At 32.0% G+C, this 24,567-nt stretch overlaps 1 protein-coding gene across 1 annotated transcript in view; it reads left to right on the top strand.

The window, feature by feature from the left end:
• The window catches only part of Pclo (piccolo presynaptic cytomatrix protein), a 200,674-nt gene that overhangs the window by 90,803 nt on the left and 85,304 nt on the right, over positions 1–24,567 (top strand). Inside the window, exons 9-12 of the mRNA XM_077796431.1 lie at positions 15,355–15,463; positions 16,002–16,069; positions 17,204–17,418; positions 23,357–23,407. Coding sequence (XP_077652557.1) covers positions 15,355–15,463; positions 16,002–16,069; positions 17,204–17,418; positions 23,357–23,407 — 443 coding nt within the window. The remainder of the gene's footprint in view (positions 1–15,354; positions 15,464–16,001; positions 16,070–17,203; positions 17,419–23,356; positions 23,408–24,567) is intronic.

Genomic DNA, 24,567 nt, shown 5'->3' with positions numbered 1-24,567 from the left:
GGATCATGGCCTAATGGAGCTCACAGGTTTACATTCCTGCAACCCAAGAATTCCAAGTAACTTTTGGATTATTTTGAAGAGCAAACCATTATTTTCTGTGGACAAGACACTGTGCAGACCATACAGATCTTTCAAGGCTTTTATTCACTTATAAATTTTTAATAGATAGTTATAAGTTACTATTATATTCTGGATATAGTGACCAGAGCTTAAGCAGAAACAGTATTCTACAGGAATACAGTTTTTCATTTCAATACTCAACAAGTTCACATGAATGGTTTTTCATATATTTATTGAGTTTCACTGACTGTGTGGGAGAAAATAAGATTGTTTATTCCATATCTTAAGCTACTTTACTCTCTGCTCATGTCCAAGATCCTCATCATTGTTGACTATGGGTGCTTGAATTCACCTAGTATCATCATTAATCCATTTAGTTTTGGAAAAAAAATGCTTTAGGATATATAGGTAAAGCAGTCATTTTTCTCAGTCCTTTTGGAGCTTCAATGAATAAAAGCATTGACCTTACATTCTAGTAGCAAATTCAAAAAAGTATTTTTATCAATTTCATATATTAAATGGTAATAAATGCTAAGAAGAAAAATAAAGGAAGGAGGGTAGGCATTGGCAGGTAAGAAGGTGGCATATCATGTTTATATGGGTGATCAGAGAAGACCTCAGTGAAAAGGGAAGATTTCAGTAAAGCCACCAAGGTGAGGAAGGGGGACCTTGAGCAAGAGCATGCTGGTGTATGCCAAGGAATGGCAAGACAGCAAAGACGTTGGTGTAGCTGGAATTGATGGAATATGTGGAATTGGGGACAGCAAGAGTTTTGGTTAGAGAAGTAATAGAGATTAAATCTTATAGGCAACTGTAAAATATTTAATCTCTGATGTGAGATGAGAAGCCATTTACCTGACACAAGCTGAACACTGTTAAATAGCATTACTCTTGCTGCCATATTAAGAATTGTCTGAGGGCTAGCTAGGGATGTGGCTCAAGCGGTAGCGCGCTCACCTGGCATGCGTGCGGCCCAGGTTCAATCCTCAGCACCACATACAAACAAAGATGTTGTGTCCACCGAAAACTAAAAAAAAAAAAAAAATTAAAATTCTCTCTCTCTCTCTCTCTCTCTCTCTCTCTCTCAAAAAAAAATTGTCTGAAAGGAGTAAAAGTAGAAGTAAGGAAAGTAGTTGAGAAACTTTAGAAATAACCTAGGTAGAAATAGGATAGGTGAAATGGTGAGAAATGGTATACACACACACACACACACCATATCTATCCGTTGCCTCATTCTAACCTTGGAAATGCTGCCTCAGTACCTCATTTACACTCTGAAAACATTTGTTCCTGTTCTGCTCCTTAATTGTATGATCCAAAATCATAACCAACTGATAATAGTGGCCCAGAATCTCAATCCTCTTTGATACGTACTGACTGAATATAGATTTAAAGTATATGTAGATTTATATATATAAAATTTCATATATATGTTAAATATCACATATACATATATGTTAAATTTATCTCAATGAAAATGACCTCAATATGTTCAGTCATTTATTCCTATACATAGTTTCCATGTTTAGTAATTCAAAAGTTACTCAAATATTTTTTTTAAAGTTAAATCTATATGTAATATAACAAAACTACAGAGTATTTGGCATTCACATATTCTGCCTTGTTTTAAATTAATACAATATACATATCCTTTAATAGGAACTTCTCTTAAATGTATATTTGTGTGATTCTCCAGATGGCAGTTCAATTTTTTATTTCCTTCATTGTTAATTCACATCTTGGTAGAAGAAAAGATGGCCAAAAGCCACATTTTTTAATGTTTGTGAAGGAAGATCACTATGTAATATTTATTTATGAAAATTATGTCTCTGCCAATATTGCCATAAGTATTTGGGGAGAAAAATTGAATAAAATCTCTACCAATGTTTTATGGTGCTTAGGGAGTTTACATTAATAAACTATGAAAAATGGATTTAAGTACTTTATTGATTAAAAGAACTGATTTCCAGAAATCCCATTTTTTATCATGATAACATTCTCTGAAAACTGCATTTAATGTAAAAATGTAAAATCAATTACGATTTTGAGTTCTTATCGTCTTACCAAATCTCCCAGCTTCCAGTCTGCTTTGATTTTCTTCATTTGTTCAGTAAACACTTGTACTATGGATATAGAAATTCTCACAACAGCAGTGGAAACAATTACAAAAACAAAATAATGTGTATTGAATATAATAGAAGTATGTGCATGATACAGAGAAAACAGAAAAGAGACTGACGCCAACCTGCCAAAGTTGGGAACAATATGAGAAAGAAAGCATATGTCCTCTCCAAATGGTAGAATGTTATTAAAATGAGGATGGGATTATTGTAAATCTTTCATCTATGCCTTAATATCATCAACTGAATTAAGTCTGAATATAATGAGGCCTACATGGCTTTTACAACATATGCCAGTCCATTTGACCTCTTCATCCATCCCCATCTCTACTTCTCAACTTCACACCCATTGTCTCATTCTAACCCTGGAGATGCTGCCTCCATACCTCCTTTACACTCTGAAAACATTTGTTCCTGTTTTGCTTCTTAATTGTATGATCCAAAATCACAACCAACTGATAATAGTGGCCCAGAATCTTCAATCCTCTTTGATACATACTGACTGAATATATGTAGATTTAATGTAGTTATATTTATCTCAGTTAAAATATATTCATTTATATTTGTTATGCACTTAAATATAAGGCATCAGCTATGAAAATAGTCAAAATTTTATGAGGTATTTTGTATAACTTAAATATAAAATAGGCCTTTAGAATGCTAATATTGCTGAACTTAGGCAACTCATCAAGAAACCTGTCTTTTTGAACTGTCACTAAATATGGTTTCCAAAACTTAGTGTTTTCATCTGTAAAAAATAGGGATATTTGTACTCTATCTTACTAGATGACTATGAAGATAAAATGAGGAAAAAAGTAGGCAAAATGACTTCATTATTGTTTTCTTAAACATCTTTTACTGGTGCTCTTTATTAATATCATAGGTAGAAACATAAATGCAATGGGTCTAATAACCTTTCTTTTCATCAAAAGGACTCCTTATAATTTCATGGTGTACATATGAATACTTTCCATAATTCTTATAAAACTATACTGCATTCATTTTTTATGTTGCAATCATGTTTGCTTATGAGAAATTATTTCTTTGCATGAATGTGACAAAGCTGGAGAGAAGAGATATATTTGTTATATATCAGATGACAGATATGCTGTTAGACTCTTCTTAGACAATCTTGTTTTTCAATGGAAAATCAATTATTGTAGGATACTGTTTATACTATAATATTGATTGATAGCATTTGAAATTGAATTCTATTTATTTAAAGTGATGGAGAACATTTTTTATGGAATTCAACCATCAAATGCCAGTTGTTCTTTATTGAACATCTATCAAAACGAAGCTAACTCTTCTATATAATGTAAAGAAACAAATATTGGCACTTCTTGTGAAATAACTTGACACATAATTTATTTCTTTGAAAATTCTCTGAGGAAGGTAACATGGTTACTGACTTTTTATTATTTAAAATGACTTCTCCACATATAACTTTTATACTTCTAGTGTTGAAAGAAATTGTGAATCAAAGGATTACTGTTTTAATTTTGATTTTATCATTCATATAATCATTACATGTCATCGATTCAAATATAAACAAAGTATTTGTTAAAGACTGTTTCCACTTTAATACTACTTTCCTTATTTTGATTTATGTTTATATTACAAAGCTAAATTAATTAAGTTTAAATAATATTACAAAGCTAAATTAATTAAGTTTAAATAATTAATTAAGTTTAAATAATTAATTTACATATCCCTCATCTTACATATTGATTTGTTTATTGGTGAGAACATCTATGATCTACTTTCTTAGCAAATTTTAAGTATATAACTGTATTGCTAACTTTAATCATCATCAATGTTAGAGTCCCCAGAACTTATCCATCTTGTAACTCAAAGTTTCAACATTTTGGCCAGTGTTTCCCATTTCCCCATCTCCCATCCCCTGGCAAACCACCATTTCACTCTGATTCGGTGAGTTCAGCCCTTTTAGATTCTACTTATGATCGAGATCACACATTGTTGTTCTCTGATATACTTATTTCACTTAGAATAATGCTCTCAAGTTTCAATCATGTTGTTGTAAATACAAAATTATTTTTTCTATTGTGTGTGTGTGTGTATTATTCATTTCAATCCATTCATCCATCATCAGACACTAAGATTGTTTCCATGTCTTAGTTATTTTGATAAACAGGGCGGGTTTTTGTTGTTGTTTGTTTGTTTTGGGTGGTTTTTTTGTGTGTGTTGATGGTGGTGCTGGGGATTGAACCCAGGCCCTTGTACATGCTAGGCAAGCACTTTACCAAAAGAGCTATATTCCCAGCCCATCAGGGGATATCATTTCCTTCAGATATATACCTAGAAACAGGAATACATCATTTCCCTGTTGTGTATTCTTGGTACACCATTAGAGGATAGTTGAGCATATATTTTTCAATTTATTTTGGGGCTGTCAGTTCTGTTCCATTGGTCTGTGAGTATGCATTTTGAAATTAAAAATTGGGATGCCTCCAACTTTGTTCTTTCTCAAGATTGTTTGACTATCTGGGATACTTTTGATTCCATATGAATTTTGAACTATTTTTTTCTGTTTCTGTGAAAAAAGTCCTTAAAAATTTTATAGTGGTCACATTAAACCTACAAAATCACTAAAATAGTATGGAAATCTTAACAGTATGAATTCTTTCAATGGATGGCATGGGACATCATTCCATGAAATTTTGTCTTCAGTCTTCATCAGTATCTTAGTTTTCATTGTAGAGATCTTTCATATCCTTGGTTAAATGTATGGCTTATTAATTTATTTATTTTTATTGCTTTTGTAAATGGGATTTTTAAATCATTTAATTTTCATGTTAGTTTATAGAATTTTCATTGTTAGTTTATAGAATGGTGGCCATGTTTTATTTTAATTTTTATACTGCAATTTGACTGACTATTCATTATAGCAATATTCTGATGGAATTAAAAAGGTTTTCTATATATAGGATCATGCCATCTACCCACATTTGCTTCTTCCTTTCCCATGTGGATGCCTTTTAATACTACTATTACTATTGCTGTTTCTAGGATTCCTCCTTCTCTTCTGAGGACTCCTTCCCCTCTCTCTCCTCCTCCTTCTCCTCCTACTCCTCCTCTGCCTTCTCATGTCCATGGAAATTTTTGTATTTTGTCAATGTGATATACTATAAAGATATGTTCTTTCTGCACTTATTGAGATGAATTTTTCCTCCATTCCATTGATGTAGTATATTACATTTATTGATTTGTGTATTGGAAACCATTCTTGCCTCCCAGAATGAAACCCCACATGATCATGGTGAACAATCTTTTTAATGTGTTTTTGAATTTGCTAGGCTTTTGTTTAGGATTTGTGTATCTATGTTCAATAGAGCCATTAACCTGTAATTTTCTTTTCTTGAAATGCCCTTGCTTGGCCTTGGTATTAGGATAATGCTACTTTTAAAAAATGAGTTTGGAAATGTAGCCTATTCATCAATTAAAATATGAATTTAATTAACTTTTTAACACAGCAAATAACTGCTTTGTAACTTTCTAGGGAGGAATAGTTTCTTAGCTTTTTTCTTATTATCATATTTATTAACACATAATCGTTCAAATAAATGGGATTCGCTGATATTTCAATATGGCAAATAACAGGGGCTGGGGATGTGGCTCAAGCGGTAGCGCGCTCGCCTGGCATGCGTGCGGCCCGGGTTCGATCCTCAGCACCACATACCAACAAAGATGTTGTGTCTGCCGAGAACTAAAAAGTAATATTAAAAAAAATATGGCATATAACATGCACTGATGATATTCTAACATTTACACCCCTCCCACTTCACCCCCTGGCACACTTTAAGGAAGAGCACTCTTGGTATTTGCATTATCCTAAGATATCCCTCTGCCTTTGTGAAAGGAAACATTTTATTTTCTCATATAATGGGATGAGTGTCTATGGTTTTTTTTTCAATTTCTTTTTTTTAAAATTTGTTTGAATTAGTTACACATGACAGTACAATGACCTTGACATATCATACATATTTTGTTTTGTTTTGTTTGTTTGCAGTAATGGGAATTGAACCTGGATATGTTTTATTACTGAGCTATATCCACATCTTTTAATCAATTAATTTGTTTATTTATTTATTGAAAAGGGTCTTACTGAATTTCCCAGGCTGGCCTTAAACTTGCAATCTCCCTGTCTCAGCCTAACTAGGATTACAGGTATGCTCCATCTTGCCCTGCTTCCATGAGGGCATTTGAATTTTCCTTTTATACCTAATTTTTGATTGGGAGAGACTTTTGTCATAACAGTCTCTTTTAGAAACATAATTCCCTTTTTGCCTCATTTATGCATGATTTAAAGTTACATCTCAGTAGTGTAAGCAAAATTCTATACATTTAATCTGTCAAATAATATTATAATATGGAACTCATATATATTATATTATTATATATATTATATTATTGTCATTATATATAGGCTCAGTGGGGATAATGATGGTTTTGCCACTAATTCATTGTTTATAAGAAATAATTTGCCTAGAATAAAGTGGTTATATTTTATAATAAAATAATATATTATCTGAATAGTGGGGCACACTTAAAAATATTTAAAAATGAACAATTCTTAAAATATTAATATCAAAAAGGATGCAGAACTTCAAATGAGGTGGTGATTTACATGTTACATTTTCTGGGGATCAATAAAAAATGATTCTAATACATCCATGCCCCTTCTTCTGACTCATTCAACCACTCTGATTTTGCCTGTGACAAAATGACACATGTAAATCTAAATATAATAAGCCATAAAGTGACTTTGTCATTTCGCCAGTCCTTCCAGTAAATACTGTACAGGAATACTTGACTAGTCTAGTGATCATTGTAAGTAGCACAGAATCCTATCATGCTAATCTTCCTTAAATGGGCCACAAACTATGGCTAATTATATTCCCTTATTCAACTTAACCGTGTTTTCAAAGCACAAATTTGTAAGTCATACTGGATTTCAAGAAACATATTACTTTTTTTTTCTATAAATCTACTGTAATCAGTTCCAATCTTCCCTTCATCTGTTGGTAGGAAATATAGTCATATTCATTATTTGGTGTTTCCTGCCCCACCTGCACGAGGAAATACCTGGTGAGGGTATTATACATTCTATAATGCTGGGGACTCAGCTCTACGCATTGATCCATAACACTGAAAGTGCCATGACAAAGCCAGGACACTTCCCCGAGAGTAATTGGCGCCCTTAACTGTACCCAAGTTTTTTAATAAGAGTAATGAGTCACAGATAGTCTAATGTCCAACTTTCTGAAGGTGCCTGATAGTGTTTTTATTTGAGGTAATGCCATATTCCTTGAACAGAATGACGGTTGTGATTGCTTTTGAAAACTCCAGCTACATCTCTTTCCTAGAACTGACTCTCTGACTTCCATTTCTTTAATCATTACTATATTATTTTCTCTTCTGGCAGGTTACAACATAACTTTCTGGAGAAATGTGATATTGGTTTCTTATTTGGGAGAGGGATGAGGAAAAGAGATGAAGAAGCCAATTAGTTTTCATGCATTTATAATTTTTATTGTTGCCACCCTAAATCCATACAAGAACTTTCTGTATGTTCATTAATATCTTCAGTTTTTATATGCCCAAGTCTTCAAGATAATATTATCATACAGATAATACAATTTGGCCTTATAAATTATTTGTGTGTTTTATGCTGAGTTTTATATCTTTGAACATTGTTTATATTCAGGTGGGCTACCATGTAAGTTTAGATAGCATCAATTAAGTGCATTTTTCTAATAATTGGTACTAGCATTGGCCTGGTTGTGTAGACAAGACATATCAAGATACATCATCTCTTATATATCACCTTTTCAATAATTAGGTTAACAAATTAGAGTATCTGCAAGGATCTTGCATTATAACATCAGTCTGTAAAGTGATGCCAACTTATGCTTCAACAACACACATTTGATTCATGTAATCCTCCAACAATGTATTTTCGTTATTAATCATTAATACTGCAAAGTATGTCAGAGTCTATTTATTTTACAATTATTCCTTTTGCAATTGAAGCCAAACCTATTTTAGATCTGAGTGCAGAAGTTGTTGATTATAAGTATTTTTCAATGTAAGCCAGATGTATAAAAGAAGTTTGGGTCAGCTCAGGGAGCTCAGACAATTTTGGTATTCATTAGGTTTTTAAATTTTTTTTCCTATTCAAAATGTCATGAGAACTTTTTTATATTAATTAATTTTATTTGGGAATTTTTGTGTGCATACATTAACCTTGCTAATTTTAATTGCTTGTTCTTACCAAAACACGTGAGTGAAAGAAGTCACGTAGAAAGTAAATTGCTCAAGATCATAATACAAATGAATGTTTCAAATGTATAATTTAATTTCTTCAATTCTGAGCAATTTAAAAATAGACCCAAGCTGTATAATGTTTGTCTGTAGAAATCTTGCCTGTATTCCTGCCCAAGGATGGAAATAGACTATGCTATACTAGTATATATTTTTGCTTAATAACCCTTTTTTAATCTTCATGTTCAATATAAATTATACAGTGGCTTAAAACAAAAAAAAGACAATTACCACAAATCTTCTATATATTTTACATATAGCAAGTTTGATATTACTATATTTAAAGGAATATGCACTGATTAAATTCACATTAAAATTTCCTATGAATTAGAAATTCCCTTACCTTGATACTATGGAGAGGAAATTTGCATATCACTGTTTTTGTTTTTTTTTAATTATACAAGACAATAGAGTATATTTTGACATATTTATACAAACATGGAGTCCATCTTATTCTAATTAGTATCCCAGTTTTGTGGTGTTCATGATGTAGAGATTCACTGTGGTGTATTTACATATGTACATAGGAAAGTTAAATCAGATTCATTTCACTGTCTTTCCTACTCCTATCCTTCCTCCCTTCCCTTTATTCCCCTTTGTCTAATCTATGAACTTCTATTCTCTGCCCCCCACCCCAAGTTGTGTGTTAGCATCCACATATCAGAGAGAGCATTTGATCTTAACTTTTGGGGGTTTGGCTTATTTCACTTAGCATCATAGTCTCCAGATCCATCCATTTACCAGCAAATATCATAAAGTCATTCTTTTATGGCTTAGTAATATTTCATTGTGACATATCACATATTTTTAAAATATATTTTAAAGAGTAAAATTTTGACATTTTAATTTTTTATTTGTTCTCAAGAATTTCTGATGAAAATTTAATGCAAATAACTAAAGTTAATAAAATGCATTTTAGATTTATATCAACTTTGGAAACTCAATACTTTATTTGGCATGTAAATTTAAACCAAATTTAGATTCAAATTTAACATTTCATATTCCAAACCCAGAACTGACCAACCCAGAACAAGCATAGCAATGGCTGGGAGTAAGGGAAAGTTATGTCAGGATGATACCATAGAAACCTTGGGAGCCAGGAAAAATGAAGAACTTGGAAAACTGCCACTAAGAGGGAAGCGAGAGGAATTGGGAGGAATGCAAAATAGAAGATGACATTTTTTTTTCTATGCTTGAGAAATTTTATTGCATATGTCAAGAAAAGTTGTAGATAGTAAAAATAATTTATTTTATGGAGATTTTAGGATTCTAAAATATTCTTTAAATTTATCATATAAATCTGCAGCTCAAATATTGCATTTTCTATTCCATTCTATCATGAACTTCCCATTCTCCACATCATGGAGCAGAAATAAACTAGTTATGGAGCAAGTGTAATCTCCCTTGAGAGAATCAAGGATGGCAAATTAACCAACTTGTTCAAGGGTACAACAGCTAGTTAATAACGAAAGTAAATGTGAGCACAGTTTGATTATGGTGAAGAGAAAGTATGAACTGTCAGCTACCTGCAGCAAGGTCATTCAAAAAATACACTTCTGAAAACTACAACATTTATCCTTCTGAAAATAGTACATATTTTCTTTACTGAGAAGTAGGCAAGTTTTAATTTTCTCTCTCTCTCTCTCTCTCTCTCTCTCTCTCTCTCTCTCTCTCTCTCTCTCGCTCGTGCACATGCACACACACACACAGTTACATGTGAATACATTATTAAAGTTACTGGGTTAAAAAATGCTTTTCAATTAAGATTCCATTTTCAACAAAACAAAAGTCAGATTATCCTTCTTCCAGTATATCTCTAGAGGCAGTGTCTTGGTTAATGCAAATTGTTCTTACATCCTTATTCAGGACTATGGTTTGGATTCTGAATTTCATCCAAAGGCCCATGTGTTTAAGACTTCTTCCCTACAGTGGTGCTTTTCGGAAATGGTGGAACCGTTCAAGGACTTGTGAGAAGTAGTGAAGTCATTGTGTTCATGCCCTTGAAGGAAGTTGTAGGACCCTGGTTCTGTCCTCTTTTGTTTTACTCCCTGGTTTGTGATGTAAAAGGTTTTGCTTTCCTACATGCTCAGACCTAAAACAATGGGACCAATCAATCATGGTCTTGAACCTCCAAAATTTTGAACCAAAATAAACATTTCATAAGTAAATTATCTCAGTTTTTTGGTTATAAGAACAGAAAGTTGACTAACATATTGAGATCATTTAAATTCATAATGTATTCATATATATCAAGGAAACTTAGGGTATCATGTAAGTGTGTGGCCAGGGAAACAGCATGTAAATGCAGCCTGATTTAATGAAAGTAGGTCAATTTTTGTATATTTGCATTATTTTAAGTTTTGTTTGAACTACCAGTACCAAGAGTAAACATGATAGCAATAATAAAGATAAAAGTAGCAAAATTATTGTATTAGCTCTTTAGTGAGATAATTTCCAACCTTTCGATTTCATATTTATAGTTGAATTTCCTCAGTTAAACATACCAGGGTTTTTAACGTCTTATCATCACTGAGGGAATCTGCTTGTCCTATAAGTAGGACACTGTTCAAATACTGTTTTTCCCCCTTTGCTACATATTCCCTTTCTCCTATTTTCTTATCCCTTTCTTCTATGCCTCCTTTTTAGTTTCTTATTTGATGTTACTATATGAATAGGTTGAGATTGCAAATTACAACAATTATATTTGTCAAAATAGAATAAAATGTATCTATATATTTCTCACATATTAACACAGCCTAACATAAAAGTGAATGTGTAGTTAGTATAACTGATATGAATAATTTGTTGGACCCCTGAATGTGTTGGACTTCTGAAGTTACAAAAATACTATAACACACACACACACACACACACACACACACATATACATCTATATAAATCAATGTGTGTGTGAGTGTGTGTGTGTGTGTTTAAATTTATTTTAGAATTCTCCTTTCTGTTCTGGACCCCCACATACATCAAATCCTCATTTTATAGCCCACCATCCTATTGGTTCATTCTAGCTCTCCTCTTCATGCCTATATTTTCATTCATTCATTCATTTATTAACTCATTCATTTTCTCTTATTTTCTTCTTAAGTTCCCTTCTTGGCAACTATTTTATGTAAAGCCTGCTATGTATTTGTAAAACATATACTATAATTTTACATGCATATCATTGAAGTCTATATAAATGGCATTGCTCTATGTACCAGATCCTGTTTCTCACTTGTTTTTACCTGCCAAAGATATTATGATGGATTCACCTTCTGGCATCAACACCAGGTGTGTTCTGTTTCTTTTGCCAACTATTTCCATCATTAACATTCCTACACTCCCAAGGCCCAGCTTTTCTAATTCCACAAATACTCAAGAAGGGGATGTCTGGGCATTTGTGTGTTTAATTTAACTAATTTCTTCCAGATTGCCTTCTGAAACAGTTGCATTCTTTAATCTCATTAAGATAATTACACCTTTAATAAACAAGCTCTTTTTCTAATCTCATCCTAGTAATAGCATTCTCACATCACAGAGTGGGAATAAGCTGGATGGAGCACACCATCTATAAAGTATGATTTTCCTTGGAGAGGTCAGGGTCTCCTGAGCCTATGTCCATTCAACACATGGCATTTTCTGGCTTTCATACTTTTTTTAAATATGATGAGAGGTAATATTTGCATTCTTGTTTTAATTTGCACTTCTAATCACTAATAAATCTAAATGTTTCTTAATTTACCTGTAGCAGTTTTAGACTTGCTCCTCTGTGAATTACCTTTATTTTATTAATTGCCAAGTTATTTCTAATTTTTCTATTATAATCTTTTTATTTTTATAACTAATATTGGACATAAAGGTAACATACTAGATGCTGGGAAAATACATGTGGAAAGAAGAAAATGAGCTCAGATATGAGCTTTGGTGTGATGTATGTTTGAATACAGTGACCTGCAAGAATTTTGACTGTTAACTAAATAATTGTAACAACAAGGTGTTTTGATTTAATGGTAAATATTAAACAAATCAAGTGGTAATGTAAAATGAAATTTTGTATCATAAAGTTATTTTTTTAGCTACAGTAAATGGAATTGCTTTCTTGTTTTCTGTTTCAGATAATTCACTTCTGGCATGTAGCATCACTACTGATTTTTATAGGTTGCTTTTGTGTCCTGCAGCTTTGCTGAATTTGTTTCTTAGTCCTAATAGTTTTTTGATGGAGTTTGGGGGGTTTTCAATATATAAAATCATGTCATCTGTGAACTGTGAGAATTTGATTCTTTATTTTCCAATTTAGATATTCTTTATTTCTGGCATACTCTGGCTAGGATTCTGCATACTGTGTTGAATACAAGTAGTGAAAGAGAACATCCTTGTTTAGTTGAGTTTTTCCCTGTTAGTGTAATGTTAGCTATTGGCTTAACATGAGTGATCTTTATTATGATGTATCCTGGTTTTTTCTTTGTTTTTATCATGAAGAGATAATAAATGTTTTTAAATGTCATTTCTATATCCATTGAGATGATTATAAAGTTTTTGTCCTTTATTCCATTGATGTGATGTATCAAGGATATCTTTTAAAGTTATGTATTTAATTCTCACAACTTCTATAACCATTTTCTGAAATGAATACAGGGTGATTTGTACTTTTTCATTCATTATTTGTACGGTTCTTGCAGGATTTGTAGGTATACAAACAATGGAAAGGGTAAGTATTGGGTAACTGTTCCAGTCATCACCTTTCTTACAGGGTCTCATCATGGGTACCAGCCAAGACTTTAAAAAAACAACAATGGGGCTGGGATTGTGGCTCAGAGGTAAAGCACTCACCTAGCACAGGTGGGACCCGGGTTCGGTTCTCAGCACCACATAAAAATAAAAGGCATTGTGTTGTGTCCATCTATACCTAAAAAATAAATAATAAAAAAACCCAACAACAACAAATGATAATCTTTTGAACTCCAGCACTGTACCAACTCTGGGGAGAAACTGAATGGAAAAGAAGTTCAGCTGGCCTGTTTTAACAGAGATGCAGATCAAATAGTTCATGGTCCCAGATAGGTATCAAGGCAAAACCCCAATTATCTATAAATTTTTTGGCAATATTGAAAAAAAATAAGTATTGCTTATTAGCAGTACTGGATGATTTTCCTTCCTATGAGTAGATGCATTTTTTGTCATTTCACTGAATAATCATTTTTTTAAAAATTTGCTCTTTATTTCAATATATAAAGAAATGGGTAAATTCAACAGAAAAATAATGAAGATATGTGATTATTTCTTTCAATAAAATATGCTTCTGCAAAAAAAGTGACAATGCAATTTCTGAATTATAACAGCATTAATTTGTTTCAATTCAGAATCATCTGTTTATAAATGTACTTTTTGTCCAAATTTTAAAAAGTGCTTTGCTTTCCTCTCTCAGTGTGCCATAGTTTTCTTTCTAGAGGTGTTGTCACCGTCTTTTACATAATTTTCTCATTTTATGTGTACAACAGCCTTGGATTATTGAAATAAACCTAAGGCCCAACTGAAGATAAAGTTTTCTTGGAGTAAGTTATAGAAAAGTCATTTTGTTTGTGTTACTGTGAGCCTTTTTATGGTCTTCTTTTGGTATTTCATTGGAGTGGAAAAGCATTTCTCTTACTTGATTGCAACTTATAATCTGCTTTCTTTGAATGTATATCATAATTATTAAAACGTTTGAATATATGTTTAGAATTTTCCATTAAAGCCAGTGGTGAACAATATGGAAAAGGGCAAAGCTCATTAAGAACTTACTTGTTTAACAATTATTATTTTATTTAGATTATGGTATAGACACATTTTTCTCAGGTAAAGCTGGTTAACATTCTCAAATATTTTGGCACTGTGTGGGATGATTTCATCTTTATATGTCCAGCTCACATACCCACATATTAGTTCCATGTGAGTCATGCCAAATGTATACCCTAAATTATTTTGGCAGCTCAAATACAATGGACCAAAGAAACTAGGTGTAAACTGTTTAAATATCAATGATATAACTATTTTACTTTTTTTTGTATGGAATTATCTTTTTAGGTAAAGAGGAAAAATAAAATACCCTGGCCAGGCAAGGCCAGCTACATAATTTATGGGACCTGTGCAAAATGAAAATGTGGGTTGTTTTTCATACATTATTTAAAAAATTTTTAGATGGCAACAGCCTCAAGCATGGAGCCTTTCTGAGTACAGGCCCTTAACTGTACAAGTCACAGACCCACAGGCTGTTTTTCCTAAGACATTCCTGCTCCTGCATTCAGGAATAGCTGACATGCAGCAAAGAAAAAGATACAAAGTAAAATCTGTTTTACTTAAAAAAAGAGAGAGAGAGAGAGAGAGAGAGAGAAGGTACAGCAGTTTCTGGAGAGATTTTAACAAGAAAATCTTGATGACTTTTTTTCTGCCACTACCATTCCATGATAGAATATGGAAGTTCATGCTTTTCTAGTAGTTTGCTCCCCAAGGGCAAATTATATGGAACAGTTGTAACTGTTCGTTTTCTAAACAAAATTGGTCCAAGCAATATATATTCAATGTTTTCTTGATAGCAGTGTGAACAGAATGCATGTGTTTGCTAACATGTATAGGTTTTCGAAGGCAAAATTGTGCATGTTGTATTAAATATATTTTGTGTTCTCACATAAGTTGATGAAATCAAACTACAAAATGTTGCAGAGAAGTTTGAGATGATGTTCTCTGAAATGGTGTGCCGAGTTGACTTTTAAATACAAAGAAATGTCTTCTATGCCCTGTGGACCCAGAATAGAGATAGCTTACATGTTTAATTTTATACTCAAATTTCTCTTTTTAGGGATGCAAGTATTGGAGTGGAATGGAATTCCCTTAACTTCTAAAACATATGAAGAAGTACAGAGTATCATTAGTCAGCAAAGTGGGGAAGCAGAAATATGTGTAAGACTGTGAGTTTTTCCCCATCTTTCTGTTTCCATTTTTTGGCTATTCATGGCTCTTTTAATTTAAAATTGTTAAGGTGGAACCTTTGCCAGTCAGCAAGATTTCCAGTAATTAGAAATTAAAGTGAATACAAAGTTCATAGATTTTTGGTTCAGAATCTAAGTCTAAAGCATAGACAGAATTCAGCTAATTTAGTTTCTGATTATGTCAATAGCTCTCCCCTTTCATGCTGTTATTGAAAGACGCTTCATTTAAAAGAAAGCCTAAACCCATTTAGATTTCATGGATGTGTGTGGTTATCTCAAATGAACTTACATTTAATCCATAAAGATTTCACCTTAAATAATCATTTTTGTCAGCTCTGACTTTTAAAAGCATTGCAAATATATATTGGTTTAGAAGGGTGAGCATGCTTTGAAGTTGCTTTATGTCATTAACCACTTCTCATTTACCTACTGAAAAAAAATGAGGGTAGTTGGAAAAAAGTGTCCTTTGTCTCAGGCTTGCTCAATTTCTTTCTGAATGTTATGTCTTAATTTTTAGGGATCTCAATATGCTATCGGATTCAGAAAATCCTCAGCACCTGGAACTTCATGAGCCACCAAAAGCTGGTAGGTAGAAGCAATCTGCTTTCAACTATAGATTAAGATGTAGATAGAGAAGCAGTTGTAGAGGCAAATGTAGCTGTAGATGAAGATATAAATAGATATTGATAAAGTAATAGATTTCTATCTAAATTTTAACAAAATCAAAAACTCTATAGCTATGTTTTTAACATTCTGGGGTAGTACATGTTTGCCTGTTAAACTCAGTAAGAAATTCATATGAAATTCTTTCTGTGTGAGTCCACATTTTTAATCTTTTAAATATAAATTCATTTTGTGAAAGTAATCCATGTAGCCATTTTCTTTTGATTTTATATAATTTTTAGTTAATACTTATTTTACTTATTTCTTTTCAATATAACTGTTTTGTTTTGGTTTGATGATAGTGGGGGTTGAACCCAGGGTCTTGTGCATGCTAAGATGCTAAGCAAGTGCTGTATCACTGCAATGCACGCCCAGCCCTATAACTGACATTTGAAACACTTATTCCAGATCCTTTTGGTTGCTTTTTATAATAAATAAAAATCAACACATAATTTCATAAGTAGATAATGTAAAACTTACTTAACTCTTTCTTAGATAACAAATGTACACATTTATTAAATTTATTGTAAGACTAAAAGTATCACTTTTTCCTGTATTTAACTTTTATCAATTACTTCCTATGATTAAAGTGACAATTCTAAAGTCTGAGTTTTAAAAATATGCACTAAACAGACCAAGTACTATAGGAATTTTAACACATTTATTAATGTTAATATTCTCCGTAAGATTTCCCCCCTTAAAAAGGGATGCGTAAGTTTAGAGAAGGAAAAGAATCTGACCATACAAGTGAATTTTGGTGAATAAAATATCATGTCATTCATAGTTTTTTACATAAAACATTAAAAATATTTCTCTGAAAATGATAGGCACTTCTGTTGTTTGTCTGTAATCCAGCATGATGTCACTTTTTCTGGGTCTTCTAAATTTCCTCAGAAATTGATCCAGAGAGTTGCAATTAAGTTGATTTCATTTTGAAACCTTAGCTTAGTTTATAAGTCACAGTTTGCATTTTATCACATAGGACTTCAATAAGTTCCACAAAATTAAGTACTTATGAAATAGAGAAGTATGTAAAACTGTTTCATTTTGTTGTAGTGGACAAAGCGAAATCCCCAGGGGTTGATCCTAAACAGCTGGCAGCAGAGCTCCAAAAGGTTTCACTACAACAGTCACCTCTGGTCATGTCCTCCGTGGTTGAGAAGGGATCTCATGCTCATTCGGGTCCCACATCAGCAGGATCCAGTTCTGTTCCCAGCCCTGGGCAGCCTGGGTCACCCTCAGTGAGCAAAAAGAAGCACAGCAGCAGCAAGGTGAGAAGTGTTCAGTGTAACCTCTGAGTCACTTTTCTGAGCTCTTGACTCAGACCAGGGGACAGGAAATAAAACATCATTTTCTAAAGTGATTTTCTTGTGATATCTCATTTCCTATGATCTTTTGGTACAAAAAACATTTTTCCTTTTCTGACTGTGTAACTGATCAAGATGTATCAAGATGATTTATGTCCACCTCTCAAAATATTTCAGTAATGATTATCATGAGGAATTTGAAAATGTATCTGATGTTTCATATCTTCTGGTTATTTTTCTTTATTGTTGTATGAATCTGAGCTTTGTGTGGAAGACATTGGCTTTACAACTATTTTGGAAAGAAAAGTTAAACATTACGTAAGATTTATAATGTAAGTAAAAAACAAAAATGTATAGAGATAAGGAAAATTTAGGACAATAAGAAACAATACTATCACCAGTTTGAATTTTACCCACATTTCCACACTAATCAATTTTTTAAATAATGTACATCTTCATTTGAAACAAATGCTTCTAATACCATTATTTTAAAATTGCAGGGAGTTAAAAGGGAACACAAATTTAACTTTTTATCCTTATAAAATAAGATCACAATGAAGACAATTTATAAATTATATAATTATGTCACTCTTTTATTTAAAAAGCATCCCTTCTACCTGGAATCTCCTCTGCCCCATTTCTTTCTTTGGCCATATTTTACCTGTTCTATAAGGGCTGGGTCAAATGTTTTCCTTGGGAAATTATCATAGTAAGCACAATGTTGTCAAATATTGACTAATATTCTTGCAATAAGCAATGTATTTATTTAGGGTTTCCAAACTATCCCCATTTTCCTCAGATATTTTCAATGCCACATGCTCTATACTCAAGATGCAAAGATGGAAAAATCCCTCCATACCAGGTAGACCAATGAGTGGTTCTTGAAGCAAGCTCCCAGTCCAGGAACATCAAATTTTGCATTTCTAACAAGTTTCACCTGGGAACTTGTTAGAAATTCAAAATTTTGACCCCCAACCCCTGACCTACTATATCAGAAACTCAGGAAATGAGATTCAGAGACACTTCGGTTTTAGTAGGTTCTCCAAATGGGTATGATGCCTCTTGAACTTTGAGAAGTGCTGATCTAATTACTAGTGAAAAATAATTTGTCAAATTCAGTGAAGGTATAAAGTTGGAAGCCACTAAGATGTAGAGTGAGCACTCCTGGAGAATAGTTAGGAAACCTGGTGTTTAATGGAACAACTTTGGTAACAGGGAAAAGGAGCCAACATTCCAAGCAGAGAGTGCAGCATGAAGAAAATCTCACAAACAGAAAGTTGCCTACATAGGTGTACAGAATCTAGAAGGGTAAGAGAGTTGAAGCCTAAACAATCAAAATTTAGAGAATATTGTAGGTTGTTCCTAACCTTTCTACTACCATTTGCGGGTAATAAAGAGCCAGTGATGGGCTTTAAGCAAAAATATATGAGGACCAGAAATCTTTGCATATTGTGGTCTTTCCCTAACATCAGATGATTCTTTTCCTTCCTCCATCCAAAGTGCAAAATGCTTTATATGTCTCTTAAAATAATTTATATTTTAATTGTAATTACTTGTTTGCTTGTTTAACCCTCACAGTTGGGCTACAAACTCCATAAGAGTTAACAACCACTTCTTATTTACATATTAATTTATATCATCTTAAACTCATAGTTGAGTAAATTGCACAGAACAAAAGCAAAATAAATAAATATTTGTGAATGAAAACATCAGTGGTCATTTGTGAACCTGATGAGTATTATGAGAGAACAAAGTTGACTTATTGTAATATTTCAACATCTTACGTGATGATTAAAAGATTAAAATAGTTGTATTGGAACATTAAGGAAATCACATTGAGAAGTTTTATGATATTCAGCAGTTCTTTTCTATGTCAAGTATGTGGGCATATGTAGTATTACAGTATTTTTGCTGAAATGCTAAGTTGTAGGGCTACACTATCTAATAAAGTAGCTCCTTGTCACTTGTGGCTAGTCCTAATAAGAGCTGCTCTCTATATAAATTTCAGGTGACAGATATTTCAAAGATAGTATGAAGAAAGTGAATATAAAATATTTTATTGCAATTTCATGTTGATATGTGAAATGATAATATTTTGAATGAATGGAGTTACATAAAACATGCTGTTAAAATTATTTCAATGTATATTTTTGTATTTTTAGTGTGACTACTAGAATATTTAAAATTACTTATGTGGCACACAGTGAAATCTATTGAATAATACTTGTATGGAGACTAGTCAACTCTACTGATAGTAACTTTAATCAAATCTTGTTATTTTGGATATATATATAAATATATATATTCTTTATTGAAAAACTGTACTCAATGTATGTTTTCACTGTAGAAGGGAGGGGCTATGTATCTATCTTTTTTAGCACATATAGAGTTTATTAAAACATTTCTGTTAAGTGAATGAATGAATAAATAAATAAAGTTAATGATATTTTAACCCATTAACATGTAGTATGCATAAGAAGCAATACTTTTATTTGTTCCTCAAATCCTAAAATTAAAAACAATTATTTCGAGATTATTAAAACATCAAGTGATGATCTGAAGCTTACAGTTCCCTAAATCAGGTTACAATATATCCAAATATATGTTCATAAAATAATTTTGAAAATAATAATTTTAACTTCTTTATGCTTTATTTGGTATGAGACTCTTTAAATATTAAATTATAAGCTCTATTAATGTAATACAATGTAATAAAACTAAAATATTTAAATCATAATTAGCATAATTTTATATATAAATATTAGAGCATATCTATTAGCATTTTATTATTTTATGCTTTTGGTTGACTTAACATATATCTATTATGTATGTACATACATATCATTTGTTTCAACTATATCCTGGGTAATGATCAAGTCAAGGTAATTAACATATCCATCACCATAAAGTTTTATCATTTCTTCGTGGTGAGTACATTTAGAATTCTATTAAATATTTTGAGGTATTTATTGCAGTATTCTTAATTATATTCTCCCTCCTATGCCATAGAACACTAGAGCTTATTCCTCCTGTTTAACTGTAACATTATACACATGTACTAGACACACCCCTTCCCCTCACCCCATCTCCCTGCATCTCTGATAACCACCATTCTAATCTTAACTTCTATGAGGTCAACATTTTTAGATCCACATATGAGTATGATCATTCAGTATTTATCTTTCTGTGCATTGGTTACTTTACTGACAAAATGGTCTCCAGTTCTATCCATGTTGTTACAAATGACAGGGTTTCATTCTTTTTTTAATGGCCGAATAACATTCCATTGTGTGTATGTACCACATTTTATTTACCCATTTATCGGCTCATGGGTACTTAGCTTGACACTGCCATATTTTGGCTACTGTGAATAATACTACAAATAAACACAGGAATGCAGATGTCTCTTCTACACACTGACTTCTTTTCCTAGGATATAACAGAATATTCAGATTGCTGGATTATGTGGTAGTTATAGTTTTTTTAAAATATATTTTTTAGTTTGTGATAGACCTTTACTTTATTTATTTATATGTGGTGCTGAGAATTGAACCCAGTGCCTCACATATGCCACACAAGTACACTACCACTGAGCCACAGCTCCAGCTCTAATTTCTACTTTTTAATTTTGAGGAATCTCCATAATGCTTTTCATAATGGCTGGACTAATTTTGCATTCCCATCAACAGTGCATGAGATTTGTTTTTCTCTGCATACTCACCAGCACTTAACTCCATTATTTTTGATACAGTCATTCTTACTTACTGAGTGAGGTGATCACTCATTGTGATTTTGATCTGCATTTTCATGATGATTATTCATATTGAACACTTTTTCATGTCCCTGGATATATGTTTATCTTCTTTTTGAGAAATGTCTATTTAGGTCTGTTGATAATTCTTTAAATTAGGTTATTTGTGTTTTATTTTTGTTTTGCTTTTGAGACTTTAGAGTTCCATTTATTGATATTAATCTGTTAAATATATCATTTGCAGATATTCTCCTTTCTGTAGATTGCCTCTTCGTTCTGTTAATTTTTCGTTTTGCCATGCATTTTAGTTTGATTTAATTTCATTTGTCTATTTTTGCTTTTATAGCCAGGTCCAATAGATATTGGCCTTTATTCTCCATAATTAAAAATATCCCACAATATATATATACCGGAACCTCAGGACAACTAAAAATGACCCATTGGATTATTCTCCTCACTAAATATATTTCCATGGTGATATGTCAAATGAAATAGAGTTCTCAAAAGGGAAATCAAATGAAACAGTTTATCAGTAACCATTTTTTATTTTTACGTGGAGACCCTAGGGTGAGGGATTCTTATTCAGTTATTCCCCAACTATGTGTCAAGACACAAAGATTTATTTGTTCTATGAATCTGCGAATTTCTTTCTTCTAAAATTTTGAGATGTATAATGCATTATTATCAACTGTAGTCACCCTATTGTGCCTTAGAGCACTAAAAGTTCTTTCCGCTTGTCTAACTGTATTTTGGCTTCTGCTATTTGATCTTGCTTCCTCTTCCCCTCTTTTTGTTCTAGCCTCTATGGAATACTCTTCTCTACTTCTATGAGATCAACTTATCTGTTATCTTTATGTGAAAGAAAACATGCAGCATTAGTCTCTCTGTGCCCCATTAAATGCTAGTTACCCTGGTTTTATCATTATACATTGTATAATGTTTATTAAGTGCTTACCAGACTTCCATACTGTATCCATAAATATGTAAATTATGCATCAACTGAAATTTTTTAAAGTTAAATAAATAAAAAATAAATAATTTTGATTTTTAAAAGGTTCAAGATATCTGATTTGAAGAAACTCTAAATCTTCAATTCCAATATAAAGAGTAACAGGAATTAGTGTGAACCATTTTTTTCTCAAGATTTATTTGTCTTTTTTTTAATTGAAATAGAAAACTATTAAATGAATATGTGTTCAATAAATAATAGTTTATACTTTGGAGCCAGAGCACAGTTTGAGTTTTACTAAATGTAGTTTTTAAATAAACTAGTTGAACTAATAAAGGATATGTGACTTAGAAGATTTAGCCCTCACCCACATAACTTTATCGGTGATGACATAAATGTTATTCTTTTGTTATTTCATAAAACAAGACTTGGAATAAAGCTATCTTCTTTTTAGTGCCCTCATTTCTAAAATAAATACATAAGAGGAAAGATTTGCTTCTGTAAATCTCTCCTCTACATTGATATCACATTGCCTGAAAGTCTATTATAGATTTAGGGTTGGAAACATCCTCTCTACTTTCTATAAATACTTCATGCAAATGTAACTAGTCAACAAGTGGTCATGAACTGCAGCATGAATTGCTTTCCTAAGGCTGTTTTAAAGGCTTATTTGTAAAAGAAATTATCAAATAGATGAGAACTTATCTGTAATGGATAGAACTTTAATTAAGCATCATCCTCTAATAGGAAGCGACCACTTGGTGATTTACTCTGGGAGGGAGCAGGAAGTAGCTGAGTACCCAGCAAGCATAAAAAAGGACTTTTATTATTAAAACTTCTGTGCTCCTAGGCAGGTCTTGTGTAGAAACTCTTTTTCATTACTATATACATCTTTAAAACCTCTAAGTACTTTAAACCAAAAGTGTTCATTTTCCTAAGTAATTTAAAATATTGCTGGTATAAAATGACAGCTTCAAAACTGGCCTAGCAAAATGAAAAATAGATTTTATATATCTATTAAATTAAACTTGTATTGAGAAATATAAGTGGACCCTGTTATTCTGAAGCAACCAAATGGATGAAATATATTTTCCAGGCAGTGTGCTCTGAAAAAATAGAAATTAATTTCAGAATAAAGTTGAAATGATAAATTCTATGAATAATTTATCTCTTAAAATAATGCATGGTCTTTAATATTGCAGCCTACTGATGCAACAAAGGTTGTCTCTCATCCAATTACAGGAGAAATTCAGGTATGAAAGATTTTAAAAAGTTGTCATTCTACCATCTTTTTTGACTGTTTTTGCCACTGGTCTATTGAAACTGTAAATATAGTAGGATATTTCTTTTTCCACAACACATTAGAACTATTCAGGAAAAATTAAATTTTATAACAATATATTTATATAAATTATGCTTTATAAAATCTAATTATACCTTTGGAATTCTCTACTTTGAAATCTGTCTGATGGCAGTGTCAATATACTTCTGAATATTTCAACTATAACCGATTTTCCCAGAAATCCAATCGTTTATCTTTAAAAGTTTTATAAATCTAATTCTCCCTTTTTTTCTTTTTGATCAATAATTGCTAAACAATTGCTGAATGATTATTGTAGAGAAGCATTTTTCATACTATAGGTAAAAGGACTTTATCATTTATGGAATCAATTGAAAAACTTTTGACTAGGAAAATAGAACAAAAATAGTATAGGTCACCATCATTTTAAAATATGTGAGTGTGTTTCTGTATTTGCATATTGTAAAAATGTATTTCTTAGTGTGGATCATAGTAAGAAATATTAGAAAAACTATGCTTTAAGTAATAACACAAATAAATTGACATGATAAGAAAGGACACAGAAAGAATTATCACAATAAATTAAGTTTGTAAATAGTGTCAGATAAGGAAAAGCAACACTCTTAGCTCAGTCTCCAACAAACTCTAGAGGAAATTTTCATAAACACCTTCACAAAGGATAACAAAGATATGGACTAACTTGAGGATAAGCATAGTGAAAGTGGGTGAGGGTGTTCCTGGAAGAAGAAGGAGTACAAGGAAAGGCATGGCATTCAGAAAGTAAAAGAAGGAGATCAGCTGGAAGATAGGTTGAGGCTAAATTAGAAAGAACTTGGACACAGCAAGGGATATTAATTGCTACATAGTGTAGCCTGATGACTAACTAATTGCAGTGAAAGCAAGACTAATTAAAAAAAAGTAATACAAATCCCTATGTAGTGACTACAATAAATACTGTGAAATGGAGTCATGAAGACCAAAATTATCAATTAAGCAATTATCTAGGCACATATAAATAAAAGCAAAAGTGGGGGGGGTGAGTGTGAAAATGGAGAAGTATAGAATGTGGACACCTTACTTACAAGTAAGTAGCAGGATAGAGCCTGATTTTTC

The sequence above is a fragment of the Urocitellus parryii genome, chromosome 3 (genome assembly GCF_045843805.1).
Source record: "Urocitellus parryii isolate mUroPar1 chromosome 3, mUroPar1.hap1, whole genome shotgun sequence".
In the NCBI taxonomy this organism is placed as follows: domain Eukaryota; kingdom Metazoa; phylum Chordata; class Mammalia; order Rodentia; family Sciuridae; genus Urocitellus; species Urocitellus parryii.
This window is presented reverse-complemented; position numbering and strand designations above follow the sequence as displayed.